This window comes from Nomascus leucogenys, chromosome 13, assembly GCF_006542625.1.
Source record: "Nomascus leucogenys isolate Asia chromosome 13, Asia_NLE_v1, whole genome shotgun sequence".
NCBI classification, from domain to species: Eukaryota; Metazoa; Chordata; class Mammalia; order Primates; family Hylobatidae; genus Nomascus; species Nomascus leucogenys.
The window spans coordinates 60,814,654-60,831,604 of NC_044393.1; the positions used below are offsets into that span (position 1 = coordinate 60,814,654).

General features: G+C 40.7%; 1 protein-coding gene across 3 annotated transcripts in view; it reads right to left on the reverse strand.

Moving 5' to 3' along the window:
* The window catches only part of DOCK4 (dedicator of cytokinesis 4), a 470,104-nt gene that overhangs the window by 25,938 nt on the left and 427,215 nt on the right, over nt 1-16,951 (reverse strand). For all 3 annotated transcript variants that reach the window (XM_030826426.1, XM_030826424.1, XM_030826425.1), the window contains 6 exons: nt 15,093-15,241; nt 12,623-12,709; nt 10,713-10,817; nt 5,784-5,925; nt 4,202-4,368; nt 1,091-1,177 (listed from right to left, as the gene is read on the reverse strand). In XM_030826426.1, coding sequence (XP_030682286.1) covers nt 1,091-1,177; nt 4,202-4,368; nt 5,784-5,925; nt 10,713-10,817; nt 12,623-12,709; nt 15,093-15,241 — 737 coding nt within the window. The remainder of the gene's footprint in view (nt 1-1,090; nt 1,178-4,201; nt 4,369-5,783; nt 5,926-10,712; nt 10,818-12,622; nt 12,710-15,092; nt 15,242-16,951) is intronic.

Here is a 16,951-nt window from a genome sequence, read left to right on the forward strand (position 1 = left end):
ATAAGGTATGAATTACATTATATTTGCACAATTGGCACACTTCCTGTCAGAGCACTATGGCAATGAAAGGGTGAGACCCAAGCTCAAAAACAACAAACACATTATTATTTCTGCAGTGAAACAAATGAACATTCACACTAAGTGAAATAAAGTTAATAAATGGCTATAATGGATGTAGCAAGGGAGGCTGTGAGACTGCAGGGCTGTGGCTGACATCGAGGTGCTGCCGCTGATATCGAGGTGCTGTCGCTGGAAGAGCAGCACAGACAGCTGGGCGGGGTCTTACCCTGGATGTGGCTGCCTTCAGCTGCTGCTCTCCCTGCTCTCCACAACTGGGGACTGGAGCTGGGGTCACATTTTACAACTGGAGGGTTCTGGGGAGTTGTGGTTACCAGGTTCTACAGTGGCATCCACTGATCTACAGTGGGTGCTCCACCCAGCACTGTTCAGTGAGACTAACACGCTGCCATCCTTTCTACTGGGAACTGTAACAACATGGACTTACTGTGCATCGGGCACTGTGCAGAGACTTGACATTAGCCTCCTTCTGCCTGTGAGAAAACCACTGCTAGAAGAGATTAATATAATTGGCTTTGGAATCAGAAATGTCTGGGTTGGAGTCTCTCTTCAACATCTTGCTATATGATCTTTGGCAAAGGCTTTTGACCTCTTGTCAAAAATTGCAAAAACAGGAATAAGAATATATACCTCATAGCTTTGATATGATGATTAAATAAGATAAAGCAGGTAGTATTAGCACTGGTCTGACACACTAAGCATTGAAGGTCACACAGCTATAGTAATTAGGAGAGCCAGAATTCCAAGTCTTCTAACTCAAGGGCCTGAGTAGTTTTTTTACATGTAGCAAATTGAGTTGTTTTCAAGGAATCCCTCCATCTGGACGCATTAGGATAATATTAATATTCACCTTCTCAGCCTTGGTAATAGTGGTCAATACCATAAACATTCACTATTTTCCTATGAGTGCTTCCAGAGAATCTGGGTCAAAGGAGAAGTAATGAATACACGGCACAACTCCAAGTGAACAACTGTGATGAGAAAGTGCTTGAGAATAAGCTCTGATCCTTACCACTTCACGCTTTTCCACTTCAAACCAGCGAGAGATGCCAGGCAGACTCTGCACCAAGTATAATGACGTTCTCTCCACCCAGAGACTCTACAAAACACAAAACACATTAAGTCTCCCAAGTTGCCCTTCTTTCTAGCTACTTCCATGACTAGTGTTTGTCACTCACTGTTACCAGGTTTTGCTTATTCCTGTCAGCCTTTCTTTAGTCTTCATTCAAGCACTCATGAAACTATCACAGTGAGAGATTGCTGAAGCTGATTTTAACAATTCCACTGTATATCATCAAACTTTTTTCCATGTGGAATAAATGAGCTCCTACTTCAAACGGCAAGCTTAAAAATACAAAAATAGGCTATCATGTTATTTTCTTTGCTATTTCTCCAAAATTCTAATTTAAACTCTCTTCACTCCTTAACATCTAACCATTTATATCTAGAAGGGTCAGCCAGTCAATGTATCAGCCTGTCAATGTAAGATTAGAACAACAGAGTCCTAAGGGAAGCAAAGGCTTTAGGAACCCACAGCATGATCTATGTTAAGGATGAGGACACAGCCGGGCGCGGTGGCTCACATCTGTAATCCCAGCACTTTGGGAGGCCGAGGCAGGCAGATCACGAGGTCAGGAGATCAAGACCATCCTGGCTAAAAACCACATCTCTGCTAAAAATACAAAAAAATTAGCCGGGCATGGTGGCGGGCACCTGTAGCCCCAGCTACTTGGGAGGCTGAGGCAGGAGAATGGCGTGAACTTGGGAGGCAGAGCTTGTAGTGAGCCGAGATCGTCCCACTGCACTCCAGCCTGGGTGACAGAGCGAGACTCTGTCTCAAATTATTTTTTTTTGAAGACGCTAGGTCTTAAAGCTGCAATGTGACTTGCTCAAAAGCTACACTACTGATAGGGCCAGCATTAGAACCTACCCACTAGGACCTCTGACACCTCATCAGTTGCTACATCTACTGTGCCACATTTTCCTGTGCTTGTTTGAACTGCTGTTAATAGAGGCAAATCTGTATTTTAGAGCCAGGGCTTCCTCTGGCCGGGACGAGCAACCCCAGGACACGTGAAACCATGCCGCCTTTGGTATGAGCTGCTGTTGATGACAGGTTTCTTTTTTGTCAACCAGGTTTTAGTATCTACACCTCATCTTTCTTACTTAAACCAAGTGTATTCCCTAGAGGATAATACACTTTACAAAATTCCTGAAATAGTGCCGTTTACTCAAACCACAACAACAAAAAAAATGGAAGCGTTTCTTTGAGCCAGCAAAGCTGTGCTGAGATGAATAGGGCAGAGATCCTGTGACAAGAGCTCGCAGTATTCTGGTGGTGACAGGGAGGTAAGCAGATGAATAAGAGCTCAGAGTGAAGAGAAAGGGATGTTCAAGGCTCTGGGGGCCTACAGAGGGGGATGCAGGCGCACACGCCAGCCTGGGGGAGGAGGACAGCAGTTCTCAGAGGGGGCGACGCGTGAGCTGCATTCTGAGGAATGAGTAGGAGTTTGCCAGGAGGAGAGTGGTGGTAGCAGCGCTGGCAGGAGGAGCGGCTTGCGAAAGGGCTTGGCGGGAGAGGAAGAGAGAAGCTGAGTGTCGCGGAGGCTGAGAGGGAGGAGGGGTGAGTGGGTTGTGGTGGAGACGAGGTTTCTGGAGGGGCAGTTTGGAGCCAGATTCTGAGGGCTATAAAGCAGAGGAATCAGGAGCCAGATTTATTATTATTATTTTTTAGGGAGATTGCTGCACCACTGATACAGATTTAAAGTGACAGCCACAAGGAAATGTAGTACGGTGCAAAAAAAAATGGAGGAGGAGGCAGAAAATGTGAGTTCTAGGACTGGAGCTACCAGTAACTAGAAGGTGACTTTGAACAAGTCAATTGCCTGATTTCAGTGATTTCTGACTATGTTTTCACTAAAAGCAACTGCAAGAAGAACTATATCATCAACTAGCTATATCTTCTTTAATTGATTGTGGAAGGCACAAAGAATAAGTTTCCAGAAAAAAACAAGAAAATGATCATGGATCTTTTTAATACTATCTCATTGTTGTTTTCCAACAGCCTCCTTGCCTTGATATTTAGCCCATAAAATCTCTGGGCACAAGGGACTGCTCTTTATTCAGTCCTGTCATAACTCTGCAAAACCTTCCCCTTCTGATCTCCTCTTGGTTGTGAATGATCCCTGGAAATACTTCGGGGAGTACTGGGAACTGACACCGGCAGAGCTGACCAAGTGAGTTAACATGAGACAATCGTGTTAGGAGCACATTTCCTAGCTTAAGTAGGGAACATCTGTGATGAAAAATGCTAAGCCAATTAACTCACCAAAATAAGCTAATTTTGCATTCTTTGTTTAGGTATGAAATACTAACTGGGGGGGGGGGGTCTCACTATGTCATTGTTTGCAAAGAAAGGGGCAGACTCTAATTATCTACTGAACAATCTTGCCTCTTTTCTGCAGTGGGGCTATGAGAAACCTTGTCCCTCTCTGGCTGAGGGTGCTGAAGTAGGAAGGCGTGCTGGAACTGCTGAGAGCAGAGAACTCAACACACACAAAGAATCCAAGATTTGCTTTTACTTGGAGTCCTGAGAAGTTCTAATTACACACTGTTCTAACAAGAATAAGCAGCAAAGATTGCACATAACTTACCCACTGTACCAGCAGTCTACCCAACTGTTCTCTGTCTTCAGGAACTCCTTTTTTCTGTTCATTACTTATTCTTTATTCATTAAACTTTATGTGAAAATAAACATCCCAAGGTTCCCACAATTGGTTCAACATAAATAAATGAGAGGACTGACTTCAGCCAGGAGTTCTCAAAGACTGGTCTAAGAACCACCAGCATTAGAACTGTTACAAAAAAGCTGATTTTAGGACCTCCTCCCAGACCAACTGAGTCAGAATTCCTGAGCTGGGCACCAGAAATCTGCTTGGTTAGGGAGCACTCCATTTCACTCTGATGCACATGGAGCTGCAGAACCACTAGACTAAATGATTTATATAGTCCCTTCTGTTTCTGTCACTTGACACTATTCTGAGTAAATATTTACCAAGGGTTGCGCCCCAAGGGGCTCGCAGTCTATCTGAGGGGTTAGCATGTAATAAGAATTGCATGGTACCTTGAATTCATTCTCTTTATCTTTTGTGCCTTTGTGAAACGGTCGGTCATAGCGGAATTTCCAGATGTGATTCACTTTATAGAAACTTTTGATGTTGTCCGGAACACCTTCTCTCTGCAGGACCTCCTGGCTCTCCGGAATGGGAGTCACAGCATATATCTGCAAATCTAGGATTAAAGAGTCAAGGAGAGAACCTGACTTGGCAAACTCCATGAAGTCTGGCTCGGGCTGAGCTATGGCAGAGAGAAGAGGATGGGTAACAATCTTCTGTTTCCATTTCAGTTGAAATCATTAAAAAAATTACCAAGAAGATGCCAAGAACTCAGTTCTAGCAAATCACTTCTCAAACTACAGGTCTCGAACTAGTTTTAGGTAGGTGAAGTATCAGCTTGAAATTTCCATAACTTGAAATTTTCATGACCTGTGAATTTAGATATCACTAATTCTGTGTGTGTGTGTGTGTGTGTGTGTGTGTGTGTGTGTGTGTGTGTGTAGGTAGATGGGAATGGTTTGGGCCTTAGGTACTCAGAATTAGGATAATCCGAATCCTTGTTCATGAGACATCTCTTAGTCTGTGCATGACCCATTTAAATTTATTGTTTGCTTATAATAACATGTAAATAGCTATGCAACCATGACCAAAGACAGAAACTAGAACACTGACGATGACTTAACATTTATCTGTGTGATTATCTGTGTCCCTAGCCTTCCCACATCTGTGATAACTGCTCTCCCAAATCTTGTATTCATAGGCAGGGTGTTTAGTTATAGTTTATATTTTTAAAAATTACATTAAAGGGGTATCATAGTAACTTGTATATTTACCTCCTTCTTTTCTTATTTAAAGAAAGATAGCAAAATATTTTTCCTATGTACTTTCTTGCATGTCTTGCATTTTGGTTTCTGCTTTGAAATGGTATTCATAATTGTCAGTGGAAGTTTTAAAAGTGTTTTTTAAGACCATCAGTTTCAGGAAAAGGCAGAGGGGTTCAGAAAAGAGTGCTGGGGTGAACTGCCTTTGTCTCTAACACCTATATAATTTCAGCTCAGTTGTTCGTGTTTAGACAATAAGAGTATGAATTATACAGCAATGATTAAAGGCTGTTCAGGACGCCACAGCTAAAAGCCCCCAAAAGATACTGGAGTAGCTCTTTCTCTTCCATTCCTCATTCTAGAATACAAATATCAGGGTGGGGGGAGGGGCAAATAATATGTGCCGTAAACATAATACTATGATTTTCTTGAACTTAAGCAGTTTCCACAGGGTATGTCAAAGGAAGATTATTCTAAAGGATATCACTAAAAAAGAGCTTTAAAGGCAGGGTTGAGCTATACAAGGAGGTTTAATTAAAAGGGAAAAATTCTTTCAAGAGAGTTATTTCAACTGACATAATAATAATAAATAGAACAATTAAGTTCTATTCAGAAGGAGTTAAGCTAAAATTAAGATGATGGGAAAGAGGGAGCAGTAAGGACGCGGCTATTGAAAAGGGACTGGTGGCTGAACAACCTTGCATGAAAATGCTCTGCAGCTAAGAGCCAGTGCAATCTCACTCAGTCCAGCCCTTGTAGGTGCGGATACACTGAGCTTCTGCCTGGAAGATGGTCTCATCGGGCTGGTTGGCGTGCTGCATGGCGATGGCGTGGGGGAACTCGTTCAGCATTCTCTGTTGGAAGGCTTCCAGCCTCTCGTAGTCATGCCCTCGACACACAAACTCCTTATTCTGGAGATGAAAGCAAAAAAGAAATTAGGGCTATATAACTGAGTGGATTACAGACAGAGCCAAAAAACATAACACTGGCAGTAACTGACCACATGCCCCATACCAAGACACTGTAACAAAAAATACGCTGGAACAATCTGAAAAGTTTGCCCAATTGTTAAAAATGCAGATAAAGATCATGAGTTCACTCTCTACTGCATTTAATAAGACCCAACAGAATGCCTCACTCTTCCTGGTTCACTTGCATGAGGTGCAAAGAGGTGGATTCTCAGAGCACCAAAGTATAAAAACAAAACAATTGTATCCCTCTCAATGTTAATAAGCACATGTGTAAAGATTATTTTTATAAAGTACATATCAAATTCTTGTGGGTAATTTCACAATTTGGAGGAAAAGTAAATTTGTTGTCTGCTTTGTTTTATGTGTGTGTGTGTGTGTGTGTGTGTGTGTGTGTGTATTCTGCCGTTCATGATGCTCTCCTTCAGGTAAGAATGGTGAAGGTTATTTCTGAGGTAGGTTAAGACAGCTGGAAAGATGGGAAGGTTTCCAAAAAGTACCTGAATGATCGGATTAGATATGATGGATCTCTGACATTTTAATGATAATGAAGTTGTAATTGAGCACAGTTACTGATGAAGCACACTGCACGTCTTATTTAACTTATACAAGCTTGAGAGGTAGTCAGTGCCCCCTGCAACACCCCATTTTATAATTGGGGAATCAGGGCTTAAAGTCTTTGTTGTTTTTTTTTTTTTTTTTTTTTTGAGATGGAGTCTCACTCTGTTGCCCTGGCTGGCATGCAGTGGTATGATCTCAGCTTACTGCAACCTCCGTCTCCCAACTTCAAGCAATTCTTCTGCCTCAGCCTCCCGAATAGCTGGAATGACAGGTGTGCACTACCATGCCCGGCTAATTTTTGTATTTTTAGTAGAGATGGGGTTTCACTGTGTTGGCCAGGCTGGCCTTGAACTCCTGGCCTCAGGTGATCTGCCTGCCTCGGCCTCCCAAAGTGCTGGGATTACAGGCGTGAGCCACCACACCTGGCCACAGCTTAATGTCTTGAAATACTTTGTCCACGTATACTAGACTGAAATTCTGGTCTGAGTCCAAACCCTGGGCTCTTTCTACTCTGAACATGGCCTAGTGTATGCAGGAAAAACACCTAGGAGCTACCAAGACCAGGAAAACTTGTGGAATCTCAGGCCCTGGAGATCTTCAAGTTAAGGGGAGATCAGTTTGGGGCCTAGAGGAGCTGAGGTCCAAGGTTTTCTGTGTTTTTCTGCTCTATGAGGTTCTTATGTAAAATGCCATAAAGAGGGACTCCAGGCCACAGAGAGGGAGTGAGAAACAAGTCATGGGCAGAGGCTCAGTTCTTCCGCAGGTAAAGGGCAGCTGCAGGCAAGTAGAGGAAATACCGCAGGAACTGGGCTGGATAACCTACCTTGGTTCCCCACAAACCCCTAAATAAATCATGATCTTTTGAAAAACACAAGGATAAGGCAGACTCTACCTATAATTGTGGACCCCATACAATTCTATATTTAAAAATTTCTAGATCAAAGTTACAATTTCTGATGCTATATTTTTAAAATTCTACTCCAAAGATAATTAATTTGCTTGGTAAAATAAAAGACAATACATCCCTCTCTGCCTATTACAGGAGCCCCCAAATAAATATTTGAATATCCTAGTAAATGAAATATATTTTAAAACAATGCTTATATATAACAGTTTGTAAAAATCAGGGCATTTGCTCTAAGAATACAGGCATTCAATGGTATTAAGAAGCCATTTTAAAATAAAATGAAATTTTGGGTCTGATATTCGGGTCTCCAAGAAATAAAGCATCTTCCTTATCAGTACTCTTTTTTTTTTTTTCTGAAAAAAACATGGCTTTATTGAGATATACACAACAAAATCCACCTTTTAAAAATGTGCAATTCAGTGGTTTTTAGTATATTTATAGAGTTGTGCAAATATTAACAAAATTTAATTTCAGAATCTTTTCATCATGTAAAAAAGAAACCCTATACTCATTAGCAGTTACTTCCTATTTTCCCCTTCCCCTAGCCAATCACAAAACTACTTTTGGTTTGTATGGATTTGCCTATTATGGAATTATACAATGTGCTGGCCTTTTGTGACTAGCTTTTACTTAACATAGTATTTTTAAAGTTCATCCATTTTGTAGCACATATAAGTATTTCCTTTCTTTTTATTGCTGAGTATCATTGCACAGATATGCTGCATTTTGTTTACCCATTCATCAGTTAATAGACATTTGGGCACTTTCTACATTTTGGCTATTATGAATAATGCTGCTATGAAGATTCAGATACAGGTATTTGTGTAAATATATATTTTCAATTTTCTTAAGCATGTATATAGAAGTAGAACTTCTGTGTTAATATTCTTTAAATAACCCATTTTCTTTTCTTTTTTTTTTTTTTTTTTTTTTGGAGACAGGGTCTCACTGTCACCCAGGCTGGAGCGCAGTGGCTCAATCACAGCTTACTGAAGCTTTGACTCCTGAGCTCAAGCAATCCTCCTGTCTCAGCCTCCCAAGAAGCTGGAACCACAGGCGCATGCCACCAAACCCGGCAATTTTTTTTAATTTTTAGTACAGACGGGGTCTCACTATGATGCCCAGGCTGGTCTTGAACTCCTGGGCTCAAGTGATCCTCTGGCCTTGGCCTCCCAAAGTGCTGTGATTACAGGCATGAGCTACCATGCCCAGCCAAATAACCTGTTTTCCATGAGGGGAAAAATCCCTACTTAGATCATAAAAGTGGATAAATGTATTTGAGTGCTAAAAATTTTCTTGGAAATTGATCAAACAACAAAAGACTTCTGGCCTCAAGCAATTCTCTTGCCTTAGCCTCCCAAAGTGCTGGGATTACAGGTGTGAGCCACTGTGCCTGGCCAAAAGGAAGTTTTTAATGTTGATATTTGTTTGCTTTTAAATCCAAGAACAGACTAGTATCTGATTCCTTAAAAAAAAGGTCAGGCTCTGGGATTCTGAAGAGTGTAGTGCCCTTTAGAAACCAATAGAGGGGGACCCTTCTCTTTCATTGTGAAGTAAATGCCATTTATACCCAGGAAAGCTATTTTTAAAAGAAGGATGATATAGAAGATTGATTTATTCTAATTGACTTTTTAACAAAATTTATTCTATTTGCGAATGCAGTTTTCCAATTTGCTAAACTCTCTTTAAAATTACGACTCTTAAACTACTTCTAATTTTTTTAAAACTTTATACTTTTAATTATAATCTTTCAGATGTGACTCTGCCAACAGTGTCATGTCTGTTTGTGCCAACAGAGGGAGACGACCTACTGTGGCAGGGTCGTGCCTAGACCGTGCTGTGCAATCCCCAGCCCTCTATGTGGCTATTGCTCTGGACTGTCTGCTGCTCTACTCAGAACCTGGATCCAGGCCATCTGCAGTCCTTAGGGGGGTTGCTCATAACAGCTTGGGACCAGCTACACCTCCAAAACATAGTCTTTTAAATTCGACATGTATTCTGACTTTGCCATTTTTTAATTTTCATTTTTTGGGGGTCTTGCTCTGTTGTCCAGACTGGTCTGGAACTGGGCTCAAGTGATACTCCTATCTCAGCCTCCCAAGTTCTTGGGATTACAGTGTGCCACTGTGCCCACTTGGTGCTGTTTTTGATCAGGAGTCAAGATTTCCTCCATTTTTAGGCAGGCCCACCTGCAGAGTCAGCTTTGTGACCGCCCACTACACTGTGTAGAGTCTCTTTAATGCAACAAGGAGATTTCACATTATGTCTGTGCAGCACCCAAATGCATGGTCATTTCAACCGACTAAAGAAAACATTTGTTCCATGTGATACTAAAATGAACCTGTATTGGATATTTTGGGATCTACCTATCTGTCTTTTTCATTCTGAAAGGCAGATAATGATTATTAAACAATAAAGTGAAATCTTTCTCTTCTTCTCCAAGTACATCCATGCTAGTATTCTGTCATATGTGCTGACAGGCAAGATTTAGGTAAACACAAACATCAAAATATTTGTATATTGAGAACTAAAGTTGTAACAAATTGATTCAATTTTAGAAATTATCCCAGATATCTTTCCTTAGTTGCTTGGGGAATTACATTTGCTCGTTTAAGCAATGTTTTTGTACAAGGAAGTTGTATATACTGAAGTGTTCAATAAATATTCAAGCATAGAAGACACTACTTGGCAGAATGTGAAAAATGAAAAGAATGGAGTTGAATATTTTATTATCTTGTAGGTGTCTTAAAATGTCTAAAAGTTTTCCCTTTGTAGAAATGGAGTTTATACTAGCAATAAATTGGGTCTCTTTGCTGGGTGACATTTATCTTTTTACAAATTCATCAAAATGGCCAAACAACACTCTTTACATGGTGCTGGAGGTAGGGTTTTCACATGATGTGAAACTGCATTGCTTTCGATACTCTGCAACTCCAAGCCTCCTGCAGTGCCCCACCATTTTTTTTAACACTAACTTGATGGAAATTGCACATGGAATTAAAATAGTGGGTATCAGACAAGGGAAACTATAATTATCAAAGACTGCTCACAAAATATACTAAATTTAGGAAGGGGTTGATTGCTATCTCGGAAATTATTTAAAGCAAGGCATTCTAGAATATAGTGTCTGCAAAGCAAAAGTTTAAAAAAAGTCTCATGCATATTATTACCTGTCATATAAAACATCATTAACATCTTAGTTTTCTCGATTGGGATATCTATATGAGAACTATGAAAGCAAATTAAATAGTATATTACTTACTCTTAAGAAAAATGGAAATTTTTTTCCATAAAATCCAACTCTGAAGAACTCTGGTTCAAGACGTTGCTGGTCCATAATTTTGTCATACAAAGAGGCTTCCATCATCTAGAAAGCACAGGAAAAGTTCTAAGCATTTTATCTCATCTTTCGGTTCTATCAAATTTATAGAACAAGATTTCTCTTTTATATAAAGGAGAACTTTATTTTAATAGAGTTTGCTGAAAAGAAAGTTTGACTTTCTTTTTGATGTTTTAAGTCAGGGATTGGCAAATTTCCTCTATAACTGTCCGGAGACTATTTCACATTTTGCAGGCCATATCGTCTCTTCATAACTACTTAATTCTGCTAGGCCCACAGGCTGTAGTTTGCTGACCCCTGCTTTAAAGGATCAAGTGTATTATCACATGTTATCCCCAGAGAAAAATTATTTCTATGCATGTAGTCTATCAAGAAAAATATTTTCTTCACAATCAAGTAGAAATTAACATGAATTATTAGAGGCAAAACTTTTCGAGAGAATTCTCGTGCCAGATGTACTTACCTGTGGGTTTGCCTCCACCTGGCACATGGTAATTCAGGACATTCGGAAGGTGCAATCTTGCACAGGTTGGGCAAGGATAAAACAACAAACCAAACCAAAGGAGACCCATAGTGCAAAGTGCTGTCTGGGCTGAAAGCTCTTAAGTGCGCCTGACAATGTTGAAACCATGAAGCATATAAAGCTTATGGTTTCCCATTCATGGTATTATCATCCCCAGGGTTTCCAGAGAAAGACTAATATTACACTTGAAGATTCCCCCTCCATCCCCCCTCTAGTAACAGCACCCCAAAGAGCAGTTGGCATGAAGTGTAATGCTTTGGGTTTATAAAAATCTTTGTGACTATGGCACCCAAGGGCTCTCACAAGTAAACATCATCACCTCGCTTCTGTTACAGGGACAGGATGCCAAGAGATGAACAGCAATGTTTTTATATAAAATTGCAGTGCCTGCCAGAGTCAACATGATGGACTAAAGTTAAAACAAGGTTTTTCTCTTTCGTTTTCATGTTAGAAGTATCGATGAACTGCTGACATGAAATACTGTGCCAAAAGGACAGAGTCAGTTCCTGCCAGTTGAATAAATTCCTTGTTGGGATATCAGGGATTTTATGAGCTGTTACAGGTTTATGGTATTATCTCTTAAATGGCTACCTCAAAATTAAAAGGCAATATTGTAATCTTTTTTTTAATGTATAAAAACTGATGATCCTATTTTAGAAACCGTGAAGAACTGAAGCACGCAGCAGGATCTTGTGTATTACAAGATGACATAAATGTTCATGTTGCTCAAGAGTAAGGACTTGGAGGGCAAGGAGGACTTGTTTGAACCTAAGAGCAAAGCAGATATAAAACATTTGGTTCAGAGAAACAGAATACTCAACTCCTTGAGCTCTTAGGTACTGAAACGTCGATCTAAGTCCAGCAAATAAAAACACATTGCTGAAGCTAAAGAGAGGTGACACCTACAGAATTTGGCCCTAAATTATTTAGAAATAGGTCAGCCATTCCTACAGATTTGCAGATTATGGGACTAAGAATGGTATATCGTTACAGAAACTTAGGTGTAAGTGGAAACTCTTCAAACAGGGTAGAGATTTTCCACAATAAACTAAAAGTGTTAATCCTGGATTAGATTGTATATTTCATATGTGGTGTTTAAAACTGATCAAGTGCTCACTTTTTTATATTAAATAAAAGCATTACACAAATCAATTTGCTATTTCTCTGTATAAATAGCTAAGTACGCTTCAGAGGATTTATCTTAAAAAAGGTTTCTGCAAGACCACAAAGTTAATTTCATAGAAACACACTGGAAAGCTAATCACAAAGGGAGGCTATGGCCTGATCAGGATGCATCCAGGCACCTTACCCGCATCTTGCTCAGGTTTCTGTAGTCATAATAACTCTCATACTGCTCTGCAATCTTCCGGCACAAGATAATGCCATTCTCCCAACACTGTGGACAAATGAATGAGATCAATGGAACCATCTGACAACATCCACTTACTTCTACCCAAAAGTCAGAACATGAGTGCTTTCACAGCACCAAGCCTTACTCCTTAATCTTTTTTTTTTTTGAGATGGAGTCTCACTCCGTTGCCAAGCTAGAGTGCAGTGGCCTCATCTTGGCTCAGTGCAACCTCCGCCTCCCTAGTTCAAGCGATTCTCCTTCAGCCTCCCGAGTAGCTGGGATTACAGGCACATACCACCACACCCAGCTAATTCTTGTATTTTTAGTAGAGATGGGGTTTCACCATGTTGGCCAGAATGGTCTTGATCTCCTGACCCCACGACCCACCCGCCTCGGCCTCCCAAAGTACTGGGATTACAGGCGTGAGCCACCGCGCCCGGCCACTTCTTAATCTTTATAACACACCTTGAGACTTCAAGCTTGAAAACACCATGTAATTAAAATGTAAATTATTAAAAATCCTTTGAATGTTGGAAACGATAATCTACCACAACAGTCATTAATATATGGTGCATGAACAATGTTTTCTGGTGTCATTCCAGAATCATCTTGAAATAACTACAGTTCCACGATGGCCGAGTAGATGGATAGAAACAGGCCCTCAGTGCAGAGGAGAGAATTACCACTGACCCCTAAGGCCCAATTATCTGTGACTGGTACCCTGGATTCCTTGCTTGGCTTAGTTGTGTTTGCAAATTGTGAGAGGTCTAACCAAGTTGGTCTCAGCAGAAATGTAAAAATTCTTTAATCTAGCATAGGTGTCAGCAAACATTTTCTGTAAAGGGCCAGAAAGTCAACACTTTAGTCTTTGAGGACCATATAGTCTTTGTCACAACTACTCAATTCTGCTGTTATAGCACCAAAGCAGCCATAGACACAATTAAGCATGGCTGTGTTCCAATAAGAATTTAGGGCCACTAAAATGTGCATTTCATATCATTTTCACATGTCCCAAAATGTTATGATTCCTTTGATTTCTTTCAACCATTTAAAAATGTAAAAGAGATTTGTAGCTTTGGGGCTGTACAGAAACAGGCAGTGAGACATTTGACCTGTGGACCATAGTTTGCAACCCCTGATCTAGCACAAACTCCTGGGGATGGAACAATAAATGAATCCAGAGAGTTTGTACCACCTTATCCCATAGGTGGAAACTTTATAGCAGGAGGCACAAAAACATTTCTTTTGGTCTTCATGTAATGATATGTCAGTGTAGCTAGATAAATAATAAAGGAAGATGTGGAAGAAGCAATTTCCTTGCATCAAATTTTTACGTATACCCAATTATATTTTGTAAAAGGATTACAGCCACTGGTTGTATTTTAATTTTCTGTTTAACCTTCGCCATCTGGAAGATATATTTGAGTCTAAGACATGTACCACCAAAGCATCCAAGTGTTCAAATCCAATAAACAATGGCGGTCAGATTCATGGATTTTTTAAAAGAGTACTACAAGCCCTTGAAGAGGGGTAGGAAGTGGAGGCAGGTGATGTACTGAATTGCTTTATGAAGTCAGTGAGGTTTTTTCAACACCCCAAGGCATCTCTTAAGTATATGATGGGATGCCACAAAATTCTTTAAACAAATTAAGTTTCATATATTGTACCTTAAAGTATAATGGAGCAGAATGCATGCCAATTTCGGGAGAGTGTGAAGGGTGATAATGGTTTTTCAGAGAATACAATATCTGCGTGCTATGGTCTGCACGTTTGGGTCTCCTACAAATTCGTATGTTGAAATCCTAACCCCCAGGGTGATGGTATTAGGAAATGGGGTCTTTGGAAGTGATTAGGTCATGAGGGTGGAGCCCTCATGATTGGCATTAGTGCCCTTATAAAAGAGGCCCCGGAGAGTTGGCCAGCCCCTTTCACCACGTGAAGACACAGCAAGATGGCCCTCACCAGACACTGTATCTGCCTTGATCTTGAACTTCTCAGCCTTTGGAAATGTGAAAAATAAATTTCTGTTGTTTATAAGCTAACCAGTCTAGGGTATTTTGCCAAAGCAGCCACGAATAGACTACGTTACTGGGGATCAAAATCTCTAAATCAGTGTTTATCAAAGTGTAATGAAAAGGTCATGCACATTGGACTCTCCTAGGGTCCTTGTTAAAATCACAGATTCTCCAGCCTCGTGCCAGACAAGGCACGAATCAGAATGGCTCATTCAGAATCAAAATGAATCAGAATGGTGAGGAGTGGGGCCTAGGAATCTGCATTTTAACAAGCTTTTGGCTGTTTCTAATATACATTAAAATGTGAGGATCCCTGCTCAAGGAGGTGAACATTCATAAACTAGAAATGAAAGGGAAAGGGATATCAACACCATCACCCCAGGAGGGACCCCGGGCGGGGCAGGGCCACTTACTTTGCCTCTGTCAAAGTTCTGGATGATGGTGAGGTGCAAGTGCTCTTTGCGCTGCCATTCTGTTTGCATGGGGTAGGTCAGGAACTCCCTGAGAGGCCGATCAGACCATTCCAGTAGCTCGTCATATAAGAGGAGGGTATATGCAGCTTCTGAAAGTCACGTGGGAAGACAATGATTGAGACAGGACCGCAAGCCACATTCCCTTAAATGTGGCCAGTTTCCGACAAACTGGGAAAAAAAAATACTATTTTCTAAATTTCGTGATACAGCAGAAAAATGTCCAGAATATATGCAGCAGTAGGATAATGAATGAGGACTTCCCCTGGATGATGGACTTGGACTTATCAGAGATCTGTACTTCATCTTTTGTTTCCCTGTATTTTCGTTTCTGCTTTTGTCTTTTGTTTTTGTTTTCCCTAAGATGTCTGTAGGCTACAGCATAATAAAAATGCGTAACGATATATTGCTGTTGCTGGTTCAAAGATGTGGGGAGACAGGCCTTTGTCTGCTGAGAGAGTTCACCAGTAAGTTCCTTGGGGACTACGAGCATCTCCCAAAGGGCAGGCTTAGGAAATAAAGAATGGCAAATTCTTTGGGATAATAAAGGGCTGAAAAATCGAAACTGGTGAGGGGGGCGGTCAGAGTGGAGGCAGAATTCACAAGGGGCAAAGAAGCCAGAGAGGAGCTGAGTGAAGACCAAAAAAAAAAAAAAAAAAAAAAAACAATCTAGCAACAGGGTAGAGATTGGAGAGGGTGGAAGTGTTGGATGAGGAGTGGGGGGAGTGTGTGGGTGTGTGGGTGTATTTGTGTGTGTGAAAGAAAAAGAACTGTTGCGGGCTGTGTGATATGACTGCCTTGCCCCAGATGGCCCCACAAATCTTCTGTAAAGACTACTGATATCGTTACATGCTTGGCATGGTTGGATTTCCTGCAGAAACAAGGGGTGATTTTCCATATACACATAAGTGGAAAAGGTGACCTATGGATTTAAGTATAGTTGGCAGATAGTGTATTTGACAGGATACTTGCCATTCTGCAGGTCTCTCCTTTTCCTGAACTGTAAATATAGCCAAATAGATCAAGAATAGGAACCAGAATTGTCATTGATAAAGGACTATAATAATTTTTCCTCTAATGTCATAATAGCCAACTCAATTACTAAATTGAATAAAATGGACAAATACATATGTTATTAATCCATTTAACTCCACCTCGGGTTTCTCAAAAGACATAATGATAGCTTTTAAGATGGTATCAATAATAGTAATTCCTTTTCTTCATTTATTTGCCTTTAGGGTAACTACACATAAAGCCCTAAAATAATATGCTAAGTTACAATGCTATGATGTGGCCATCTCCATGTAAAAAAGATAGTTGCAATAAGAAGGGCCAGGGCCCCTATCACAGGCTCTGGCCTTTTTTCTCTTCAATTACCTTTGGTGAGCTTATACAATCTCCTGGTTCAATTATTACTGTGAAAGCTTTCCTAATCCGCCAGCAGTCTCTTATGCCCCTCCATTCAGTTTGCACAGTTAGCAATATGAACTTCTTTCAATGCAAATAAATGATCATGTTGCTTCCCTGGTTAAAACCAGTCCATGACTCTCAGTAGCTCAAACAATAAATTTAGGCCTCCTACAGTGACAGAGAAGGTTGCTCATGATCTGGTTCTTACCAGTCTCTCCATCCACATTTTCCCACTGGCTCTCCATGTGGTACAGGTATGACAGAGCCCATCTCCATCTCTTTTAAGAAGCTTCAGTAGCTGCTGAGGCTCCAGTCCTCATAGTTGTAGCCCCCAGATCCCATTATCCACTTTCCAGGAATGAGCAAGATGCATTGTGGTCCAGAGGCAGCTG